This window comes from Cygnus atratus, chromosome 5 (assembly GCF_013377495.2).
Source record: "Cygnus atratus isolate AKBS03 ecotype Queensland, Australia chromosome 5, CAtr_DNAZoo_HiC_assembly, whole genome shotgun sequence".
Classification (NCBI taxonomy): Eukaryota; Metazoa; Chordata; class Aves; order Anseriformes; family Anatidae; genus Cygnus; species Cygnus atratus.
In genome coordinates, this window is record NC_066366.1 from 48,737,679 (window position 1) to 48,759,806 (window position 22,128).

Consider the following 22,128-nt stretch of genomic DNA (forward strand, 5'->3'; position numbering starts at 1 on the left):
ATTTGACTTCCAGGTTTCAATAGTCATACATGCTTAGAACAATTAACTAGTAAGGACTGATTTCAAGAAACAACTTCAGCTGTGAGGAAAGAATGCAAGGATGTCCGCTTGCTATCCAGCTCTTACACGGCTGATACATTTTCTGATCTATTATTTAACTCCTTAGACATGAGAGCTAACATAACTAACCTACAGTAGACATATATTTACTCAAAAACAACACATACACATTTCTTTCAAATAATGTGCAAGTTATTCCCCTTGATTAGCAGTACGTTTAAGAATACTGCTATTTTGATCTCGCTGTAAAACCAATTTCATCTATCAGAAGTATCGGCAAGATGCATGCTTATCCCCAGCCAGGCAGCGTTATCCCATTTCCATCCTGAACTGTGAAAGGAAGCTTTCACCTCCCTCATAAAACCTGGAAGTAAATTCAAGTTAATGCCACAAAAATACTTCTGAATGATCATTGAGGGGGAAAAAAAAAAACAAACCAAAAAACTTTTCCCACACCAATGTCATCTCCTCTCCCAAATTCCATTGAAGACGTTGCATTTTAAATGAACAGCACTACCTAAAACCTCTAGGCCTCAGCACAGCTCTAATCTCATTTATAATCAGTGGGATTAAGATGGCAGTGAGTGACTCAAGACATCCCGCCTGACAAACTCCTAACAGGGATAACATGCAGTAAGTGGTGGTTATCCCAAGAAAATAAGAACAAGCTGTTATTAACTCTGCCATTATTGCCTTAGCCCTGAACTGCAGGTAGGTGCAGCCTCATTGCAGATACTTAACGAAAGGTAGATCGGTTGTTACTGATGGAAAAAAATCTCCCATTTATAGAAAACTTGTGAATGCAATGAATATTCAAAATACAAGACTCTTAAGCGGTGAGATTACTGAGTAGAGCACTATGCCTGAAGCTACACACTTGAACAACACCACCGCGATCTATGGAAACGCACAGGATGAGAGCAAAGTTCATGTTTTACAAGTCACAAAGCACCAACACCGAATGCTACAAACACACGAGCTTCAATGTCTCCTGCTTTTTTATAATGTCTCCTGCTTTTTTATTCCAACTTGGAAAAATCCCTCAAAAATCTGTCTGTGAAGTAAATGCAGCACAAATGCATAATTCCTTGCAGTTTTGGCCTCTTAATGCAGACAAGTACTTGTATATATATGAGAAGCTGGCGAAATCATCCATGTCTTCCTAGAAAGAATAAAGATAGCTTACAGAGTAATTATACAATCTAGCTATGTATTATCCCCACGCACAAAAATTATTACCTATGCAATACTTTAACTACGCATATGCCAAACACTAGGTATTTTCATCTGTGCTTCTGCAGGACCTAAGTACGTACTGCTAGGATTTCATACATTTTCATATTCATGAAGATAAATTAAGCCAGGCTTAATTTATCTTCATGAACTCATTTATGAATTTAGAAACAAGAAAACCTACAGATCACCAAAAAATGCAGTATTTATATTTGTGAATCAATTTTCAAAGCACTTGTTCTCTTCCCAAAAGGCACTTAAAAACATTAGTCTAAAATAGGCTTCTATTAAGTCTAATTAATTACAGACACCTCATGTCTGTGATTACACATAAATGACAAAAACTATCCCTTTCGAAAAAAAACAAAAACAAAAAAAACAAGAAAATCAGAAAAGCCTAAGCTGAAAAAGAGTATACTTTCCATCCTATTTTCCATCTCTGTATTCATTTTAGTCAGAAATAATATTTCAGCCCAGAAATTAAAAAGTTTCATTAAATGTTACCAGCAAACAGAGACTTACAGTTTCCAACGTGCACTCCTTCCTGCTACCACAGCAGAAGATTTCACAGTTTAAATTGTCTTTGTCTCTTTTATCCCATCCTGTCTTCCTACACATGCTTTCACTTGCTATCACTGAGCTATTTCCACTCGAGGCAACACTCTGAAATAGCAGCAGCATCCACCTGATCACCTCTGGAGCTTCTGCACACATCAAAACCCATTTTCTTCAATGAAGACGTTACCCTCAGAAATCAGTAGCATGCACCACTTGCAAACTTCTTTCACTAAGACATTTCCCACAGCAAGTGGCACTCTCTCATGCTTTACTGCAAGGTAAATTTTGCTGCAAAGGAGATCTCCAGAGTTACTCCTGAGCTAACTCCTGCAAAACAGCCGACCTACGGGAGATGTTCCAGTCCTCACACACGTGAGCAAAACTGCCTACATGCACTGCCACAAGTCTTCCTCAAAACCACCTACAGATAATTCACATGTACATCCCTGGGCTTCTGCTCTTAGCAGCAGGAAGTAACTCTCTGTAAAACCACTTTTAAAACGAAGAACAGCCTATTGTTATATAAATCTAGTAAAACACAGAGATGTACCATCTTTTAGCAGACAAAAAGGAGGGGGGGCTGTCAGCAATATGATTTCCGTGTTTAAAGAAGCTGACCAGCAACGCCACGTGATCACTGCTGTACTAGGCACACACATTGTTTTAATATATACCCAATTTTCCCTTTCCAGTCTCCAGCTTTCTGGAAACAAAAGATTCTAGCCTCCAGACAGACAAACTCAAAGTAACCCTAACACCACCCCGTATCCTGGGAAGATAAAAGCACCACGGGATCTTGCTGGCAAAAAGAACACGCCAATGTGGAGGGGGTAGAGGATGGAAGGAAACGGTGTTTGCTCACTCTATGGCGCAGTTTTGCAAGTTTTTGTTTTTTAAGAACTAGTTAATAATACAAAGGGAAAGAACTGGTGGCCTCCAGTGCAAACATTAGTATGTATTTTTTAAAATTGCAAAAGAGCGTCATATAAAGTAAGAAACACCACTTACCTGTCCCACCCCCACTCTCAGAACTGGGCGAGCTCCATGTTTCAGCAAGGCTCCATGGTGGCTATGACATCTCAAGACTAGAACAGGCTGGACCCCAAGCACTGAGAGCATATTAGGAGGGGCTGAAATTGGAAAGAAATGTTATACACCTCTTTCACATCTTCTGTACAGCGAGTCGTACAACCTGTCACTGGGTAGGTTTCTACAGCAGCCAATTCCGCAGGCTGGAAACGCTGGTGTCACGGGTTTATTATCCACCACGACCAACGTTATCTAGCATAGTGAGATCTTGATGAAGTTACTTAAAATAACAGATCTTAAGACAACTACATCACAAATAAACTAACCTCCATTTCTCAGAAAAGCCCACCAGCGTAAGCATATTTATCAAGGTTATGGGAAAGCTAACCTTAATGAAGAAGGAGGGAGGAATATGTTCATAAGCCTAAGTACCAGAGGCGACCAATTCTCTATTCCTGGTGTTACCACAGAACATGCAAGCTACTTACCTACCTAAAAAAACAAAAGGAAGAAGTTATCTTCCATGACTAGAGAATATACAACTCTCTTTTTTTCAAAGAGGTCCAACATCTCTCACCCAGAGAACATGCAGCCAGAATACGCGTATTTTTACGCAAACCTCCACACAGCAGTTTGTGAAACTTACAGAAATAACTAATTATAACTGAAAAGCTGACCTTAAATGGAGTCTCATTTGGACACCAAATGCTTTAAGTAGAACAGAGAAGTAATTCTGAGTAAAGTCAACTGGCCTGTCAAAAAGCACAGGGCACGATCTGCAGTCTTGTACAAATTTCTAGTAACTTTTCTGTAGGTAAGTTACGGTTGAGTTAATCTGAGATGAGGGTATCGCAAAGTGCCACTTGAGTTAACATGCAGCCTGACACAAAGAGGGCTCTTTAAGAACTTATCTTTTCATGGTGGAGGTAACAATTTTTCTTCTCCTTTCCTTTAAAGAGAGAAAAGAACAGAATACATAGCAGCCCAGTTGTATGCACAATAACTGCAAGGCACAGGATACCAGCTGCTCAAGGAGAAGTCTTTACTTTTAATGCAAGATGTAAAACTTATGGTAGACATATCTCTTCTGTCACACCCTCAGTCCCAGACAGACAATCTGAAGTCAACACCAGAAGCACAACCACCTGTATGACACACCAACTAACTTAAGAACTTGAGACTCATCTGTGCCTCCCCATAAACTACCACAATGCATCCCAGAAACTCTCCAATTAATAATAACATACAAAAGAAACAGCTTCTTAAATACACACAGAAGGTTAGTGAGCACCAGGATCTCCTAAGACCTACAGTAACAAATGCCAGGAACCCCAACTTTGAATCTGTCGTGAAATAAGCTCCCCCAACCCCTCCCCAGAGTACTGTAATACAGCCAGCTACAGAAATACATATCAAACCACACACCAAAAGAAGAAATACTCTAAGAATTAATTATAGAAGTGAAATCAACAAAAGCAGTCTTTTGATTTTGATATCAGAATATTACTTATTCTGCATAAAGGAATGAGGACCAGTGTCATACATTTTGTACAGGGACTGTGAGAGCGGAGAAAGGAGAAAGGAAAAGGGAGAATGAGACTTCAGGGGACAGAGATTAGAGAAAAGTATAACCTGACACACTGCTCTATAAATAAATGAACACATAAATGACAGGTAAGTAGGCTTAAACCTTGGCTTACAACTACACTATGAGAACCTGAAAAAATAACCAAGCCTTTTAATCTCTTAGAAATATAATACCCTTGTAATTTGTGATATCCTCTTTTAATTCCCTCAAAAACAAGAATTAATCACCAAAGTTTCTGTCACAGTTCCAAACAGACTCCTATTTATAAACTACACAGCCCCCCCTCAGTGCTCTAAGAGCTGTACTATGAAAGGACTAGCAAACACGAAGTACCAGAGGATACGTTTTATTCCCTGTGTAGTACCACTCTGGGCTCCACCAATCTACAGAAAGCGCTTGAACAATCTGAAATATTTATCTTACTTTGAAAGTTGTGCAATGCTAGTTCTTCTGGCTCCACCACACATGGAGTATTCTTTATTCTCAATCACAAACAGCAACAAAAGTAAGATACGGTTCAGAAACTTGCAGTCACACAAGAAATGAAAATCAGATCGGAGCTGCTATTTCATCTGTGAACTGCAACCAACAAGTTTGGCAACCACACAGAACCTTGATATTCTAACCCAAATTTACCCTACCTGTGTCAACCTAACACTGGCTTTAAGGGAGAAGGGAAAAAAGGAAACTAATCAGCCACTAGTCCTTTATCAAAGTACCTCAGGATTTCTAGCAAGCATGCCCTTAGTGATTTTGCAGCACCAGGTGCCCCTTCTAGTTGCCCAGTTTCAACAATCCAGACCCGCCTCGATATCAGCCACTGACACCAGGACTCCGGGAATAATTATTCTCCTCAAGCCAACATGTATCATCCTCGGGACTTTGCTTTTAGCAGCCTGTGCAAAGAGGTCAAGCTATTTTAGAGACACTAGTCATACCAGATACTCGAGTGGAAACACCTTAACTAAATCTTTTCAGCACTCTCCAAGTCAGGCCTGTGCGTTTCCTCAAACCGTCCACTCCATGATTAAGGCTTTCTGACTGTTTCAGGCAGGCACCTGTTGTGACTTTGTTCATCAAGGACACATACAGATAGGAAGAGGGCTGGTAACATTCAAGATGCTCTAGGTGTTCTAGGTGGCCTCCGGTGGCTGCTCCAGCAGGCGATGGTCTTTCCACAAGGCACATGCCTCAGCCTCCAGGCCTGGGTGGCTGCCTCGTGTACCTGGCTGCTTATCAACTGCTCCACGTGGGGACACGACACATTCGAGCCCAAGAGACTGGGTTCAGTAATTTCAGCATCCTGATCAACCGAGCATGGTGGATGAAAAGTCACAAGGCCTACTTTTGACACTTGTTTGCCACACGAGCTTTCAAAAGTCATTTTCACTCTTCTTTGTTGTATTTTCCATGAAATTAAACAGTGTGCACACTGAGACTCGACTGAAGATTAGAACAATTAACTTCATCAGCAGCAACAACTCCTACAAAGATTATTTGCTCCTTAAAGGTTAGGAGAATTTCAAGAACGATAATCAACTTGTACATACTAAAAAACATATGCTGCAACAACTTGCTGAATTTGTTGAAAATGTTAAGAAGTTGCCAGTACAAAGATCCGCTACCTACTTCTGCACACTTCAGGAAGTTCATGGGTTTGTGCGGAATACTTAACACATGTAAGTAAGAAATCTAAAGCACCAGTTACATATAATCTCTTTACGCTTGCAGTACGATGTACATCATGGAAAACTAGTAATTTGACACAGTCTTGTTTAGGGACTTAGAAGAAAAACTAAGGAAACATTCAAGCACCTATGGCAGTGTTATATTCTGAACCTGCACTTTCCGAACAACTTCCTTCCTTAATTTCAAAATTAGAATCAGTTATATCCTGGCATGAGATTATATTTATGAAACTTAGGTGAAATAATTTGACCTTTTTTTTTTAGTTATCCTTAACTGTAGTGCCTGAAAAGTCCCCAAATCCAAGAAAAAAAAATAACAAAAACCACCCTTCAAAATGCAAACAGTACTATTCATTTTAACCAACCCTACTGAGGATTCTGCATATTTTTGCTCCACATAAATCATCAGTTATAGAGAATCTAGTCCAAAATCTGGAGTTTAAGAACATATATTTAACAGCTCAGCACTCAAATTCCATGCCATTTCTTTACATAATACTTCAAAAAGACTTTCAGAATCACGGAAGCAAAGGATCCACTGAAGCACCTCAATCTTCCCAAGAAATATTAATAATCTTTCTCTGTCCAAGCTCAAATAAAGAGACAGGGAAATTCTCAAACTTACCTGTAACATACCAACTATTTCCACTTTATTAAAAAAGATGAAAGAATGAAGTGTTGATAGCATATTTTCCTCAAAAACTGAGGGAGTGGGTAGGACCATATCTTGAATATACTGTACTCTGTATGTCTGATGTATTTTTTGCTTCAGCTCTGGATCAGATATAGGAATCACCTCTTTAAATTTTGCTGTTTTAGTCAGAAATTCCCTGTGTTTCCGTGACTGTGATAAAGATGGATCATATTCTAAGCATCCAATTACGTCCATTATACATTCCTCGGAAAACATGACTTCAAAAAGTGCAGTTCTGTTCAAAAGGAAGATTCCCTTGATAATTTCATATAAGTGGTGTAGTCCTTCAATGTTCTCCAAGTCTTCGCACACATGAAAAATTTCTAAGAGCTTCTTAATATAGCCCTCATTTTCCAGTGCTAGTGCGAGTTTTTCACGACGTAACGGTGAAGGCAGTGAAGATGCCACAAGTTCTGCAATTTCTTCTAGTCGACTTAATTCACAAGAAGGTAATTCAAGACCTGGCGATGACATATCATCAAAACGTTCTTCCTCAGATTCATCAACGAGGTCCTGAGTAATATCGACAGAAGGATCTTTGCCTTGAACCTATAAAACAAGATGTTTTCAAAAAAATAGTGTTTAATGTTTATTACTATTACAGTGCTTTTTAAAAAATACCTTTTCAAATGTCACATGCTTTTTATTTGTATGGTCAAAACAGAAGTGCAAACGTACGTTTCACATCACGTATAGCTGGTTTGGAAGATAGGAGATAATGAAAAGATTTCCTCAAACAGAATGCTTTACAAAAATTATTTCTACATTAGTTGTTCAACTCTATTTATTTTCTATAAATAAAGGGAGTAATAAAGATAGTTGTTAATGTTAATCTCAGGTTGTCTAACTGGTCTTGATGCTTCTCAAAGCTTCTGCAAGCTCGGAGTGAAGAGGCCAGTCTTGTCAAAAATTCTCTGCTTTCAGTACTGAGAGCCACAAGTCAAAATCTGTTATCATGCGCTTTTGAAATACTCAACAGAGGCACAGAATCCAAAGCAAAACCTGCAAAGCTCTTAAGAACAGAAAACCTCAAATCAACATTTACAAAAGGGTAGTGAAAATCTGGAGCTGTCAGAAAAAGAAGGCACAGGACCCGCAGAGGGATCTCTAGAGCTACAACGAGGAAACTGTGCAAAGTACAAATTAGTGAAAAAAACTGAGACAGATGCTTGGGCACCAGAGTGTTTCAGCTTTAATTACATCTTAACTGTAGTATCTGCTTGGAGTCTGATGCGTCAAATGCAGAAAGGCAGTGCTGCCTGGAAGGGTGGAAGGCACTTTTTAAACTTGAAAATCAGTAAAAAAGTCTGGGAGAAATAATTCTCCACGGATAACAGCAAGTCTATATATAGATTAAAATCCAGAATGCTGTTAAGACCCACTTACTGTTCTGCTTCCACATCAGCAACCACTTCCAGTGTAAGTACTATCAAAGTTTTCCTTTTAGAAAAAGCTGTAATGACTGAGGAAGTTTAAGATCTTTAAAGTACACTAGACAAAAATACAATAGCATGGCCTCAAAACAGGATGTAAAGAAACTGGGTTCTTACAAAAATACTAGCTCTTTATTTAGAGGCTGAGGAAGCTGGGTTTCTTATCTGGGTGTTTCCTAAGCACAGAATTTCCCCTTTCCCCCATTTTTTGTTTCTGTCCCCAACTTTTGGTCCTTTGACTACTAAGGTTCTTGGAAATGTTTCTATACTTATTTACATTAGTAGAGAAGTGTTGAAAAGACTCATGAGTTAAAAAAAAAACAAACAGGATCTAAACACATGCAATTATGAAGCCAGATTTCTTTTGCTTTATTTCTGAAATCAATGAGAACAAGCTACAGAAGACAGAGTGGAGAGAATGACATGTTTGTTAACAGCACAAAGAGAAAGCACACAGGGAAAGAATTCTTAGAAAAAATTAGAGAAATCCCACCTACTGTAGCAAAAAAAAATAAGAAAAGTTGCAAGGTTTGGAATTAAAAAAACAAAACAAAAACAAAAACAAAACCAACACCTGAAAAATTGAACTAATATTCGTGAATACACTGACTAAACTCTTCTGGGTATTGCTCAATAGTTAATAATTGACAATATGTTAACAGTGCTGATTCAGTAACTATATAGTCATCCAGTCCTAGCAGTAAAACTATATATAAACTGCTTGATTTCTTTAAACTGTAAGAATTATAGCTCTGAGAGATAAAGAGCTGTCTCCAACTATCAAATTATTCTTTCACACCCTGACAATCAACAGCACGGTGTCATATTTACATGGAAAAGAGTTCTCTGGAGAAACTCAACATTCCCCTCACCTGAAACAGAAGTATGAGATAGGAGAAAGAAAAGAATGAAAAATGGAGAAAGAGAAATATGAATATGATATAGTCAAATCCATAGGAAATATATTCTAAAATCAACTAAGAGCTCATACATTCTTCTTTCTACAATAAAACTTTAGAAGAAGTTTTTCTCTTCTGGCCAACCAGAAAGAAGTTAATTATGAAATTAATTGTTAGGAAGCATTTTAAGCACTCATTTTGGAGAAAACCTTCCTTGGGAGGTAACAGATATGAAATTATTTTGAGGAAAAAGACCTGGAAAAGTTCCAAAAAAATCATAGTTTATGCTCATATCAAAGTCTGGGGGGAAGGAGAAAGTTTTCAAATGAAACATGCAAAATTTGGGGAAGGTGGAAAAGAGGGTAGTTTTGTTTCCCCTTTCTATCTGCTGTGTAGAGATTCGCCTCCTAGAACGGCCTAAAAACTTCAAACACAAACATTAAGATGATTTTGATGTCTCGTGCTTATATTTATCAAACTTACTTACCTGACATATTTTTTCCCATATTTCATCACAGCCTGCTTTTTCTTGAAAGCTAAGTGCCAAATCATAATTTTCAGCCTCAGACCACACAATCAAGGTATCCTTTAAAGACAGGAAGAACCGTTTCAGGCAATGTATTTAAGATTTTACAAATGTAAACAGTGTTTAAAGAGTAAAATTTTAAAATAAGGACAGCTTGATACTTAATTATGACAGGACAGTTTTACAATACAAATGTAACCATCACACTTCATAGGATTTTGATATGTTCTGAGATTTTTAGGATTAATAACACTTCTGCATAAATCAGAATAAGCAAGTTCCAGAAATAAGTTCCAGAATGATATAAAAGTTTTAGTTCCTAATTCACATGACCATAAAATTGTTAATCTTATAAGGCTGATCTATAATATGTACTTTCACCTCAATGCATCCTCTGATAAAACATGGTAACAAAAGCAATCGCTTTGTGTTTTTTTTTTCTTTTAATGTGTTTCAATTAGACCACATAAAACTGCAAACTTTTGTAGGATCCCACTTACAATCACATTCTTGATTTTTTAATAGGCCCTAGGAAACGTTGTGCTAATGCACAGACCAGCTGCCTATAAAGAAGCCCCAAGATGCCTACAAACTTTAAGCAAGAACAGATCCTTGAATACACTCACAGTTAACGGCCTAGAGTACGCACACCGATTACACTGAACCACACACACCATTTCTACTCCTTCCAAACTACAGTTCTGAAAGGAAGTTTTGCTCTAGATTTGCAGAAGTTAGTGGAAAGAGTGCTTAGCTATATCTACTACCCCAAAACTTAGGCTCTCATCTACTTAATGGAATAGGCCAAGGTTTTTACGGAGCCCTCATACTGCATGTAAAACCAGTACGTAGAAGTGGAAGCCAAGCTGCAAACAGCAATGTCACACACTGGCAAGGTACTTGATGTGCTGTTTTACAGACAGTTTACTAAATAATTGTTAGAATTACAAAAACAAAACAACAAAAACACAAATGAGAATACAATCCGCACTGTTTATACACTGAATCAAATTTATTTCAGAAGTCTCCTGTCCTCCCTAAGAGCTAGCTGAAATACAGCCACATTAAACATACATAGCCTCATGAAATCACATTATTTCAATTAATGCTAACATACGCATTAATGCAAGAGACATGAGCATTCTTCTACTTATATGTCAATGAGAACCACAAAACAGACTCTCCTTCGTTAAGTACAGATTTTGCTTATAGTGATTATTCCTAAAGGAACTAATTTTAAATACTTGCAAAAGCACTCTAGGTTGCCAGGCATTTATAAAGACTGTTTGTTGTTTAGGCTTAATTTATTTCAAATATCAAATGAGCACTGAAGATAAAGAGAAAACATACATTTAATTTCAATATGCACTTACCAGAAAACTCCTCAAACTAAACTACAAACTAAATAGCACGATCACCTAGCTCCAGTAGGACTTCAGTCAAGCAATACGATCTAATCAATTTGCCATTACCAGGGCAGCCGTACTGCTTCAGATGCACTAATGCATTTACCTTGCAAATGGCAAATAGTTTACCTTTTCCTTTCCCAACGGGTTGAGGAAGAGGTGGTGCAAAAAAGAAAGGGATTTAGGAAGACCACCTCCAAAATACAAAAGGAAGAAGAAAGGCACAATTAATAGTTTATTCTCTACAAGACAGGTCATGGTGCAAAAAAAAAGACCATTAAAGGGGTAGGAACAAAACCGAAGTTGTGTCAGTCACTAAACACTGACATTTCTTTAGGTACATTAATTTCACCATCTTTTAAAAACAGTATGTACCTTACTGCCATATGCATCAGGATCAAAATCTAATACATGCATCTGCCATTAGTATCTACAGTATGGTACTTTTCAAGACCAATCTCTCATCAGCTTCCCACTGAGTAATGCTGTCTTTTATTTAAAACAAAGCGCACTAGATCTTACGTAGAAGCAGAAGTTGCAACACTCCTATCTAATTACATTTTCATTCAAGTGAAAGATTACTTCTTAGATTTCTAAGCAAGCCATTTCCAAAAGATCAAAACGTTTTTTCTTCCCTACAAAGAACATGACCAACAAGTAAGGAAATTACTAAAAGAATGCAAATAAGGACAGTGATATTTATATTAACTGCTGTAAGCTGACTAAACAGAGCCCCTAAGTTTCTGAATAAAATCCAGCATTGGACCAACACAGATCTGTCTACTATGGGAAGAGGAGGGATGGAGAAAGGAAGGCAGGCACTGGATGTGTGAAAAGGAAGACACACAGGTAAAGCTGCTTCTGAAAACTGTAGCCGCAGATGGAGAAAAGCATATTTGGCCCCAGCATAGCAATAGGTTTTTCTTACACAAGATCATCTATTATGATACACAGAAGTTCAAAAAGTATTTTTTCACCTTTACAAATTCTGATTTTTTTCATTTCTTCTTTGGATAGTGAAACTAAAAACTGCTGGAAGAAGTTCAGTAGCAGAACAATAATCTTCAAATTCACTTTATTAATATTGGAAAAGTATCTTCCAGTTGCCAACATTAAAACTTCCGAAGTATTAGTTATTTGTCTTATTAGCACATAAGGATTTCATATTATCAATTAGTGTCTCAACAGAACTGTATCAATTGCTATTCTCTGGATCTTTACTAAGAGGCTATTTGTTTCTACAGCCTTTCTTGCCCCAAAGGGCTTTTAAAAAGAGAGCATGAGAAAGTGAGAAAAGCCCTGCACTGTTGCATAATGTACTATTCAAAGTTTAAATGTCACTTTCTTAATCCTATGAAGTATGTAATCATCAGGAAAAAGAGCAGTTAAGGGAAGTGACCGAGGGAAATTCCAGATGTACTTAAAAATCAAGAATAAAGTACTTTCTGCTTGCTTTATTTAAAGGAATCTTTCTGTGTTTGATCTGTGGTCTCCTAACAGTGTAATCTAAATCCACTAACTACTCCGGATCTCTCAGCTGTGGAATAGGACTATCTCTTGCTTCCAAAACACCAAGTTTTGTTTCTTGCTACTCCAAAAAACATTTGACATTTTGTAAGATTGCCTCCTCCGTTCCAAGAGGAAACAAGAGTGTGCATAAATACGCTTATTAATATCAGCTATTGGTTAAGGATGTAAGGAGGTGAGTCTTGAACCTTACTCCCCTATAAACATAAAATCCTCAATCGTAGATCATTCATAAAGCAGTTGTGGCTTGAATTGGTCAAACACATATCCATTTCTCTGCATTACACAGAAACGTTATCCTTGAGACCAGGAAGTGATTGGGACTGACTGAAGCAAGTATCTAGAATTTTGTTTTTATCTAGCTTGTCATTAAATGAAATTTACACGTGAACCTGCAGTATAAAATCCTAGCTACACTGTGTGAACTGAGTCATGAATAAGGACCAATGTTTTATCATGGTAGGTTTTTTTTTTTTTTATTGCTCTAGGAAAACCCTAGCATTCTAACTTCTCACGTTTTTCAAGATACACTAGAGTTCTTGGCAAGATCTTTTAAATACGATGGTAACTGGGAAACTACTTATGTAGAGTTCAGTGTGTTATTCCGAGTATGAAAACCATTTGCTGCTTTGCAAAAATATTTTGACAATAGTGCCAGCTGGATGTGTCATCATTACCTTAGCCCATAGAAAATTTGCTGTTGCCCTAGAACAGCTTACAGAAATTTGTCTTCTCTTTCATATTATTGTTCATTATGATAGATCAAAAGGAATCTGGAATTCTAAATTTTAAGCAAATATTCTGAGCACGGCCTCTTTTTAGACAACTTGCATTCAACATCCCCATAAAGAGGTACTTCTTTTTTACCAAGGGAGGTCAATTTTTTGTACTCTTATCCTTATAAACATACGGCCCAAGTCAAAACTTTGAAACCACAGTTTGGCATTTCTCCGCTGCTCGGTTGATTTTTGGCTGGATCAAGTCCACACAGAGAAAGCCATGGTTGCTCTGAAGAACAGGCTGCTGGTTTTCAAGGAACCACTCCTGGGTGCTACAGCTTTATCTGAGACTCTGTTTCTAAAAAGCCAACCTCAAATCTATTTCTGCAATGGATTAAGGCAGAAAACAGTGACAATTTACTTAGATGGGCAGAGCTTAATATCTGCCAAATGATTTCTTTTTGAAATAATTTCCAAAAGGCTTATTTTTCTTCATAGAAAGGTCCTTAGATATCAAGTTCTCCCCATAACACTCATCAGAAGTGATTCTTTTATAACACCAGTTTTATTTAACCGTTAGCAGGCACATTGTACAGCATTCGTACATTCTCCAAGGCAAGCCCTGGGATTTCATAAAGAAGAATTAATGAGTAACTAGTAACTCAGGATTTGCTTCTGCTCTAAGACTGATATCAGATTTCTTTTCTAACGTGACAGAAGTCAAGACAACTATTACTGTTTGACAGTGCTCTCTCACTAGAGTGGTCACAACCATGGAGAATACTAGCCTTCTCTGCAGTTATTTATTGTCAACACTGAAAATATTTCTAAAACAAAAGTGAATTCTTATGCATCTACGACTCATCCCTGTGAGATTGGAGCTACTCTCAAGAAGCATCAGTGATCCCCCAAATTGGATAGTCTATCGTATAAACTCTTTCTTGTTTTCCTTAAGAGTGACTGAATCCCTTCCTACCAGCCCTCAGGTGAGTTAGGCCTGTGGCACTTTCCTGGGCCCCACTGAAAGTTCAGCTGAGTAAGGGTGTTTCTGCCGCTCTGGGACTGCCGGAGTGCCAGCCTGCTTCTCTGATAAGCACTGACACTGTTTATATTTACAGCCTGTTCCCTGGGCATCTCAAACTGTCTTTTAGAGTCCTGTTAGCAAACTACATAAAGTCAAATGTACAGCTCCCAGCTTTCTGCTTAGGAAATAAACTGCTGGCACTACCCAGCTTTGCCAAGTTAAACATGTACCATTATTGAGGTAGGATGCAGAATCTTCAGGTTAAAAAACCCCATCCCGTTAATGTAATGTGAAGCTAATTCTGAAACTGGCTATGTGCATTTGTTTACGTAGATCCTGGATATCTGGATGTGATAATTTATCCCCTAAACTGGAATAGCACATCAAGGACATGTTCAGTCTTCTGGCAGAACGTTTCCTGGTAGCTTCTGTGACACCCTAACAGCCACACTTGACTTTCTCAGTTAGCCATCTGACAGCTGCATCTCCATGCATCACGTGGAATAAAATCAGTTTATTATTTCCATAACAGAACCTTGTCTCACTGGCCTAGTGGCCATATGCAGAAACGGCAGAAAAACATATTTCACAGGAAAACACGTGTCAGGGTAAAGGAGTGTTTGATCATCTACTTACATTAACCAACACATTCCAAAATTGACAGTAGTCACACTCCTCTTTCTTTCCTTCCCACCCCACAAAAACACACACTTCCTCACTACCTGAGCTGCAGTAGGCATAAATTTTATTGAAATAGTTTCACCCTTCGTTCACTTGTTCCTGACAGCAAGTGTAGGAAGTTCATATTCTCTAAGCATTCTGCCAATGCCTTTTGGGATCTTTCTGAAATTTAGCTTTGTTATTAACAGGTTTGATCTCCTTCATTGAAGGACAGACACTTTCAAGTTACTTAGCTAGAGCACAGTACTCTGAGTGAATTTAAGTTTTGCATTCTTGTGAATAACTGAAAGAGGGATTGCTAAAGCAAAGGACACAAGACACTGAAGTTTGTAGTGCAGAGGCAAGACTTCATAGATGTAAGCTGTGAGCAACTCAAGTCTTTTTGTGCCTGAAACAAAGAAGGGATGTAGCACGTACTTCATCACTAAGAGCGATGAGCTGAGGATCTAAGTCTTCACTGATACACTGCTGAAGCACTGTCAATGTATACTGAAAAGTGTATTCCTGAGTTCACACCCACATCAGCTTTCTCCCTAGATAAACTCAAGCATTTATTTCTCCTTTAAGGTTGCATAGGAAGATGCGTAGTGTCCTAAAATACAACTGCAACTGTCCATTTTTTTGAGTAAGGATCACTCGTGTAAGAACAGCACCTCCATCAGTAGCATCCCTGAATTACGTCACTTTAATGCCTTTAAAAATGAAAAAACAGCATAAACAGAAAAAATCAGAGCATGGATTGAAGTGTGTAAATAGACTTTACCAGGACATTACAATTAAGTTATCTTCCACATAGACACACACACACACTAGTAAATGTAAAACAACAGAAGAAAACTAGATATTCTACACAAGGTCCAGGCACCACATAGTGTAATTAAATTCCACTTACTAAAAAGAATTTGCTTTTAAGATGTATGCTACTTACCTGTAATTAAGTCCAGTATATTCCATACCTACATTATACTACCATTATTATAACTTTTTAAAATAAGAATACCAATAAAACTTAACTTATAGCTCTAAATAAGAGCACAAGTCAGAAGGCCAAGTGGCTGTACTGATGAACATTTTGCCTACTTTTCCCCCCCAAAAAAGAAAGTGTTCTGCCTACAGATATTACCTTTACATAAGGAATATTTGTCCCTTTTCTTAGCCACAGGATACTAGTTTCTCAAGTTTTCTTACTAGCTTTATTTTCCTCATAGAGACTCCTTCCTTCTAATAGAAGTACGGATGAGTTTGCCAGGGAGTACACGGTTGAGAGCATGCAGCAGCTTCCACGGATATCAATTCTGCATTACAGCAGATACATAGACCTATCTTCTTGAATAGAAAGTGACTCATCATGGTGACAGAAAGGCTATATTAATTTATGTGACTGGTGAAAAGGTAGTTAAAGGACTGCCCATGTGGTTAACACTTTGAGGGACTAGATTAAGCCTCTTGATGTAAGCCTGCAGACTGGGGACTAGGCTGACAACGTTGATTTGTGAAAAATGAGCCCTGGATCAGGTCTCAAGATCTGCCAAGTATTCTTCTTCTCCAAAGGAAAGGAGGGGACAGTCATCTAACAACATTTACACACAGAGACCTGAATAATCCAAAACATAAAGCAAGCATTGCTTTCAACCCTTAAAAAAAATAAATCTGAAGACGACAAATTGACAACGTTTGCCTGGAAGTTCAGATTCACAAGGTGTTTTTCTTCATTTTTAGTCTCTGTGGATATTTTACTTGACAAGAGACTAGAGGGAGCAATGCAAGCTTGTACTCAGGTCTTTGTACTATTATTTTTACAAATGAGGATCTGAGCTAGGACAGTCACCACTAAAACATACATGCATACACCCTGAGAGTGCATAGCTGGTAATATCTTTAATTAATGAGACACTGTTTCACACTGGCAATAGTACTGCAGAAGAGATAGACGGTACTTTCACCGGCAGAAGAACTTCCCTGTTCATCAGAAAGGTATTTATATGCTTGCTGAAAAACCCAGAACAATTGCCGTAGATAAGCTGTTGGGGAAGTTGCTATTAGACATTTCTCGTTCCTTCCAACCACAAATCTGATTAGTTAGTTCAATAAAAATTGTTTCTTCTTACAAACTTCATGTCAGCCTAGATGAAAGTTAGAACTCATTCACTTTTTCCATTAAATATTGAAGTGCCACATGCACTATGGCACAGTAAGAAGAGTTTCAGCAGTGCTATATTCCCCTTTAAAAGGGAATGGAAGTTTCACCTCACAATAAAACTTTGAGGTAGAAGTCTGGTAAGAATAGCACACTGAAAAGTTACTTGGAAGTTTCAAGTATTACATTTCTACGGTATTTTCTTGAAATTCCCAGAGAGCAACTGACAACCACAAACTCTGAATTCTTCTATAGCCCAGTTCCACAAACGGATCTTGGGTGAGCTGGCTTGAAACTTTTGCTGACGTAGAGAGACACCTGGTTTTGAAGAGGGGTCTGCAGTACCAGAGCTGATTTTCTTTTGTTTTAGTGAGCCTAGGCAGTTCAGACTTCTGACAAGCACAGCTGGAAAGAAGCAGCTCTTCCCTTCAGCAGTGAAGCTCCAACCTTCGCCTATATGAAATCCAGTTTAAATTCTGAACTTGGCTCTTACTGAGGTAAAGGGTAAGTAGGTCTCACTTGGAAGATAACCTGCTGCAAAGCAGGATTATTACATGCACCAAGAAAAATCTGGTATTTCTAAGGCTCAGAGTAGAGCCCTACTTTCAGTCTAAAGTAGACACTGCATTGCTTAGAGAACATGAACAATTCACCTGCAAATATAAAGTTGTCTATGCAGCACTTGAAAGCTTTAAGAATGGCACTTTTCCTTTTCCAGCAAGGAAAACATACAGTGCTGGTCTAATAGGACAGATTCACGTTTAATACTTTTATTTTCTAACCATGTCTTCTGTACACAATCACCGGTATCAGATTTGTGCAGTGCTAGATTACAATACACACTTGACCCCGAGCAGCAGTGAGCCCAAGTATGCATTGGTGTTATACCCGTAGGCACGTGGGCTAGTTTGCACTGACCGGACAATTTTATGCTTACTTTAAGAATGCTTCATGCTTGATCTGGCAGAAAGGCTGTTGACACAGAGCTAGCCCCTCAACGCTCTTTAAACAGATTTGAACCAGCAAAGCAAGTTTACACTAGATCAGCGCTTTATGCCAGAGATGTGAAATACTCATTATTTTAGGAGTCCTAAAGCTGGAGTTACTGTATCACGGAAACAGGACCTCAAGCTAGTGAGGATTACAACTAAGAGCTAGTTTGCTTAGCATTTTTGCTGGTCTTGTCCTTTCTTACTCCCTGCAGTTGATTCTCCACACCACACTGCCTTTATCAGCTGTTCAGTACTGACTGTTTATACAGTGCATGCTGAATTATATCAAGGGGCAGATACAGACTAAACTCAAATATTTCCAAGAAAGGATGTTTTTAAACTAGCCCAGTTCTGTGCATTCCATTCAACATGCAGTCCTGCAAACAGCTGCAGCCACAGAATCACTGCAACTGCCCGTGAGTAAAACTGAAGTAAATCTATGCTTGTAGTAAAACATTCCTCACAGCTCTAATACTTTACTACATCAAGTGCACCTGACAGGATTTTAGCAAGTCCGAGATGACTGGACAAGCAGTAACATACAATCTGATTCAGCTTTTTTTTCTTAGCCTCTAGGAGTACTTCTCAGCATTCATCAAGCACAGTAAGCAAAGTGCAAGAGCCACAATCCGCTTCTCCTCACCCATCTCAATACCATTCTTTGCGGGCCTGACAACGTACGGCTTAAGTAATTGAAGCAAGGTACAGACTAGAGCTGAGAAGTGGCTTTTTTGTATGTGGAATGCTTTGAAGCAGTAGTAACCCACATACATCATCCAAGTAACAGCCAAATAAAGGTGTATATATATAGTTTTAAAGTCTTCTAGTCTTCTCTTAAAAGAGGAGACATTAGAAGTTGTAGTATCTGAAATACAAAGAGGAAAAAAAGCCAGATGGTATTAGGCTTCAGATACTATAATCCTTAGGAACCTCAGCTAATTGGTGACTTTCCCAACTGTGTTTTGCCTGTCTCACCTGCAGCATTTGTGTATGTGTGTGTGCAAGTGCACAAGCACGGTAATTAACCTTACAAGAAATGCAAAGAAATCACAGGTGTCTTACGAAAGACAAAAATGCTGAGAACTACTTTGCCTCCTATTTCTGGTACAAGAACATACAATATAATTTGCAGTAGATGAAAAAAATGACGATTTCTGAAGTTAAAAAAAATGCCTTTAAAAGTGAAGAAAAACAGCATGTTTACCTGTTGCTTCTGGTACGCAGTATTCGGGTTAATTTTGGACTCCAAAAGAAGAGAGCCTAGAAGAAAAAAAGTTCCATTTATTTATGCGCATACTAAAATGTCTATCTTGAGTTTTCTGTTCTTGAGTTTTCGTTCTTTCCTCAAGTAGGTACTTATACCTTCCATCCCAACAATGTGTAGATTTAACCCACATTCTACAGCTTTGTAACATTTTTCCCTCAAAGATATGGTTCACATAACACAGAACATGCAAGAGCATTTTGGGGACTGGGTTTTTAACCTTATTCTGAGATGACATTTCAACCGAATTTTTTTTGAGAGAATTTCTCTCTCAAAAAAAAAAAAATCATTACTGCCATAATTGTATTCTGTGGAGCACCTACAATTTGTTTCACACAAGTTTTGCTAACCATGTGGTATTTGTTCTTAAAGTTTTGTTAAAACACCAGTTTTAGGTAAGTTTGCCAGAATGCACATTCAAAAACTAATACTGCAGCAACCATGACTGCTTGTACCAAAGAACTTTACACAGAGTAAACTTGGGAACAACGGTTTGGCAGCAGCTTATACTGATTTAAGACAGTCCAGCACTTCTATTGCCATCCTGTGTTGTCTTGCCCCTCCTTCTGCATAAGCATTAGTGTTAACACACATCACATTTAGACAGCTCGGAGGGCTGATCTAGTTGAAAACAATCATTAGAACTGCTTTTATTTGTGGGCAGACCACATCCCTCATCCACCTCACTGCTCAGCTACGCAAGTGCCAGCACATGAGGGGCTCTGACAACCACGGCTTCAAGTCAGGCATCTGCAGAGCTTCACTCAACATACATGAAAATGTACTGACAGATTAACTTTGCGCTGTCTGTAATTAAAGCATAATGCTGCAAGCACCCCTTTAACATGGGCTTTTCCCTTTGCTTACCTGTTTAGATTTATTCTGTAAGAGAAGTCCAAACTTTCAACTTCTTAGTTTCCTAACTACAGTTCTAAGGCAGTTTTATGTTACTAGAACATTTGCCAAATTTCAAGGCAGTCTTAAGCAGTCTCACAAAATCTAAACAGAATGCTTCAACCACCTCAAATACAGAAGCCTGAGAATTTGAAGGCATGACAAGCAAACAAATTACTTGGATCTGACAAACATACTTGGAGTTGAAAATGGTATTTCCAAATGTCACAGTAGAATCAGCCTGCTTACAACACGAACAAACTATGACTAACTAGTTTTCACTATCTGCAGAATGTTTCAATTCATAAAATCCACATTAAGAATACTCTAAACCGATGCTTGCTTACCAAGAGTCACTATACTCAATCAAGTTATATTTACAATAAAACCACACACTTTTCCTCAAGAAAGGCTGCTAACAGAAGATTTTAGGCTGGGGGAGGTGAGGGAAGAGAGACTGAAGAATGAGACCACAGAACTCCACTCGCTGCAAGAATAGTGTACCATTACAGAATAACAAGTATCTGAACAGTTCTGCCTGTAGAATAAGAAAGGTTGTTGTTTCATTAATTTGGAAGTCTCCACAAGGATTTTGATATTCATTAGCTTGCCGTGTAGAGCTGTAATGCTCACATTTATTTACTAACTTACCTGCGATGGCTGCTTCCTCCTAATTTCTAAGGCTTTTTTCTACAAGCAGCAGCTTTCAGTAATGAAGTTGACTCCAGAAGCTATCATCCTGCCTCACACCGCTCTTACAGTAAGAGCTGCTTACAAACTCAGATACAACCCAACAACAAAACTGAGTTAAATGGCCCTCACAGGAAAACAAACAAACAAACAAATGATGCAGATATACCACCTCTTTTTCAGAGCTTTTCCTTTTTTAAACCTAGACCACTTAAGCAAGTAAACTGCTGTGGTGACAGAGCTGAAAAGTGACAGCATAATTACTGAAAAATCACAAACTATAGAGGAAGACAGAGAAGAAAAACTTCAAAGGTGAACTTTAGCAATGAATACAATACACTGTGGTACGTAGGCCACAGTTTCAAGTTTTGAATTTCAGGCTTGCGGAGTGAATAGCAGAAACCGCACCCCCTTTTCTGTTACAATGATCACGTATAAGCAGTGTTTCACTTCAGGCTTACTTTCAGTTTCAAAATCACATCTTCAACTATATGAAGTTTTAGAATGCTAGCCGGTCCTATTGAGTTGGTTGGCTATCTTCTACAAAGTCTGTACTGTCTAGAAATAACTAATAGCAGCAAATATGAATGGGAACCTTTTAAGAATTAAAAGCAATTGGTAATTTTCACATTATATTTTAAGCTTCTGAACACAAATCTACAGATGGTGAAATCCAGAAATTATCAGAAAGTCGTACATCAATTGAATTTGATGTTTGACAAAATGCTATTAAAAAAAATCTTGAAGACATCTCAAAACAGACAGTTCATCTTCCAAGCTAGAAGCAGACACAAGAGAATGAACTTTTCACTACACTTACCACAAAAGAGCGTTTCTTCCCTGCTAAACCTGACACTTGTAGGAAAGACAAATCGAGCCTTATAAGGCTTGACTAGCTTCTCATTCCCACACCATTCAACTTATTCCTCACCACTAAGGACAGTAACAAGAAAAATATGAATTCAGAAACAGAAGTGTGCTGAAGCACAAACTGTGCTCTCCAACCCGTAACAGCCCCGAATCCATCCTTCTGGGCACTCTGATGCTCCCTTTGTACAATTTAGCCCCCCAGAAAGGGTTCAACTA

At 38.2% G+C, this 22,128-nt stretch overlaps 1 protein-coding gene across 1 annotated transcript in view; it reads right to left on the reverse strand.

Annotated features, from left to right (window-relative positions):
• Positions 1-22,128, reverse strand: part of PPP4R3A (protein phosphatase 4 regulatory subunit 3A) — a 42,075-nt gene that overhangs the window by 14,332 nt on the left and 5,615 nt on the right. The window contains exons 2-4 of the mRNA XM_035539519.2: positions 19,399-19,454; positions 9,670-9,768; positions 6,782-7,399 (exon numbers count right to left, since the gene is read on the reverse strand). Of these exons, the coding sequence (XP_035395412.1) occupies positions 6,782-7,399; positions 9,670-9,768; positions 19,399-19,454 (773 nt within the window). The remainder of the gene's footprint in view (positions 1-6,781; positions 7,400-9,669; positions 9,769-19,398; positions 19,455-22,128) is intronic.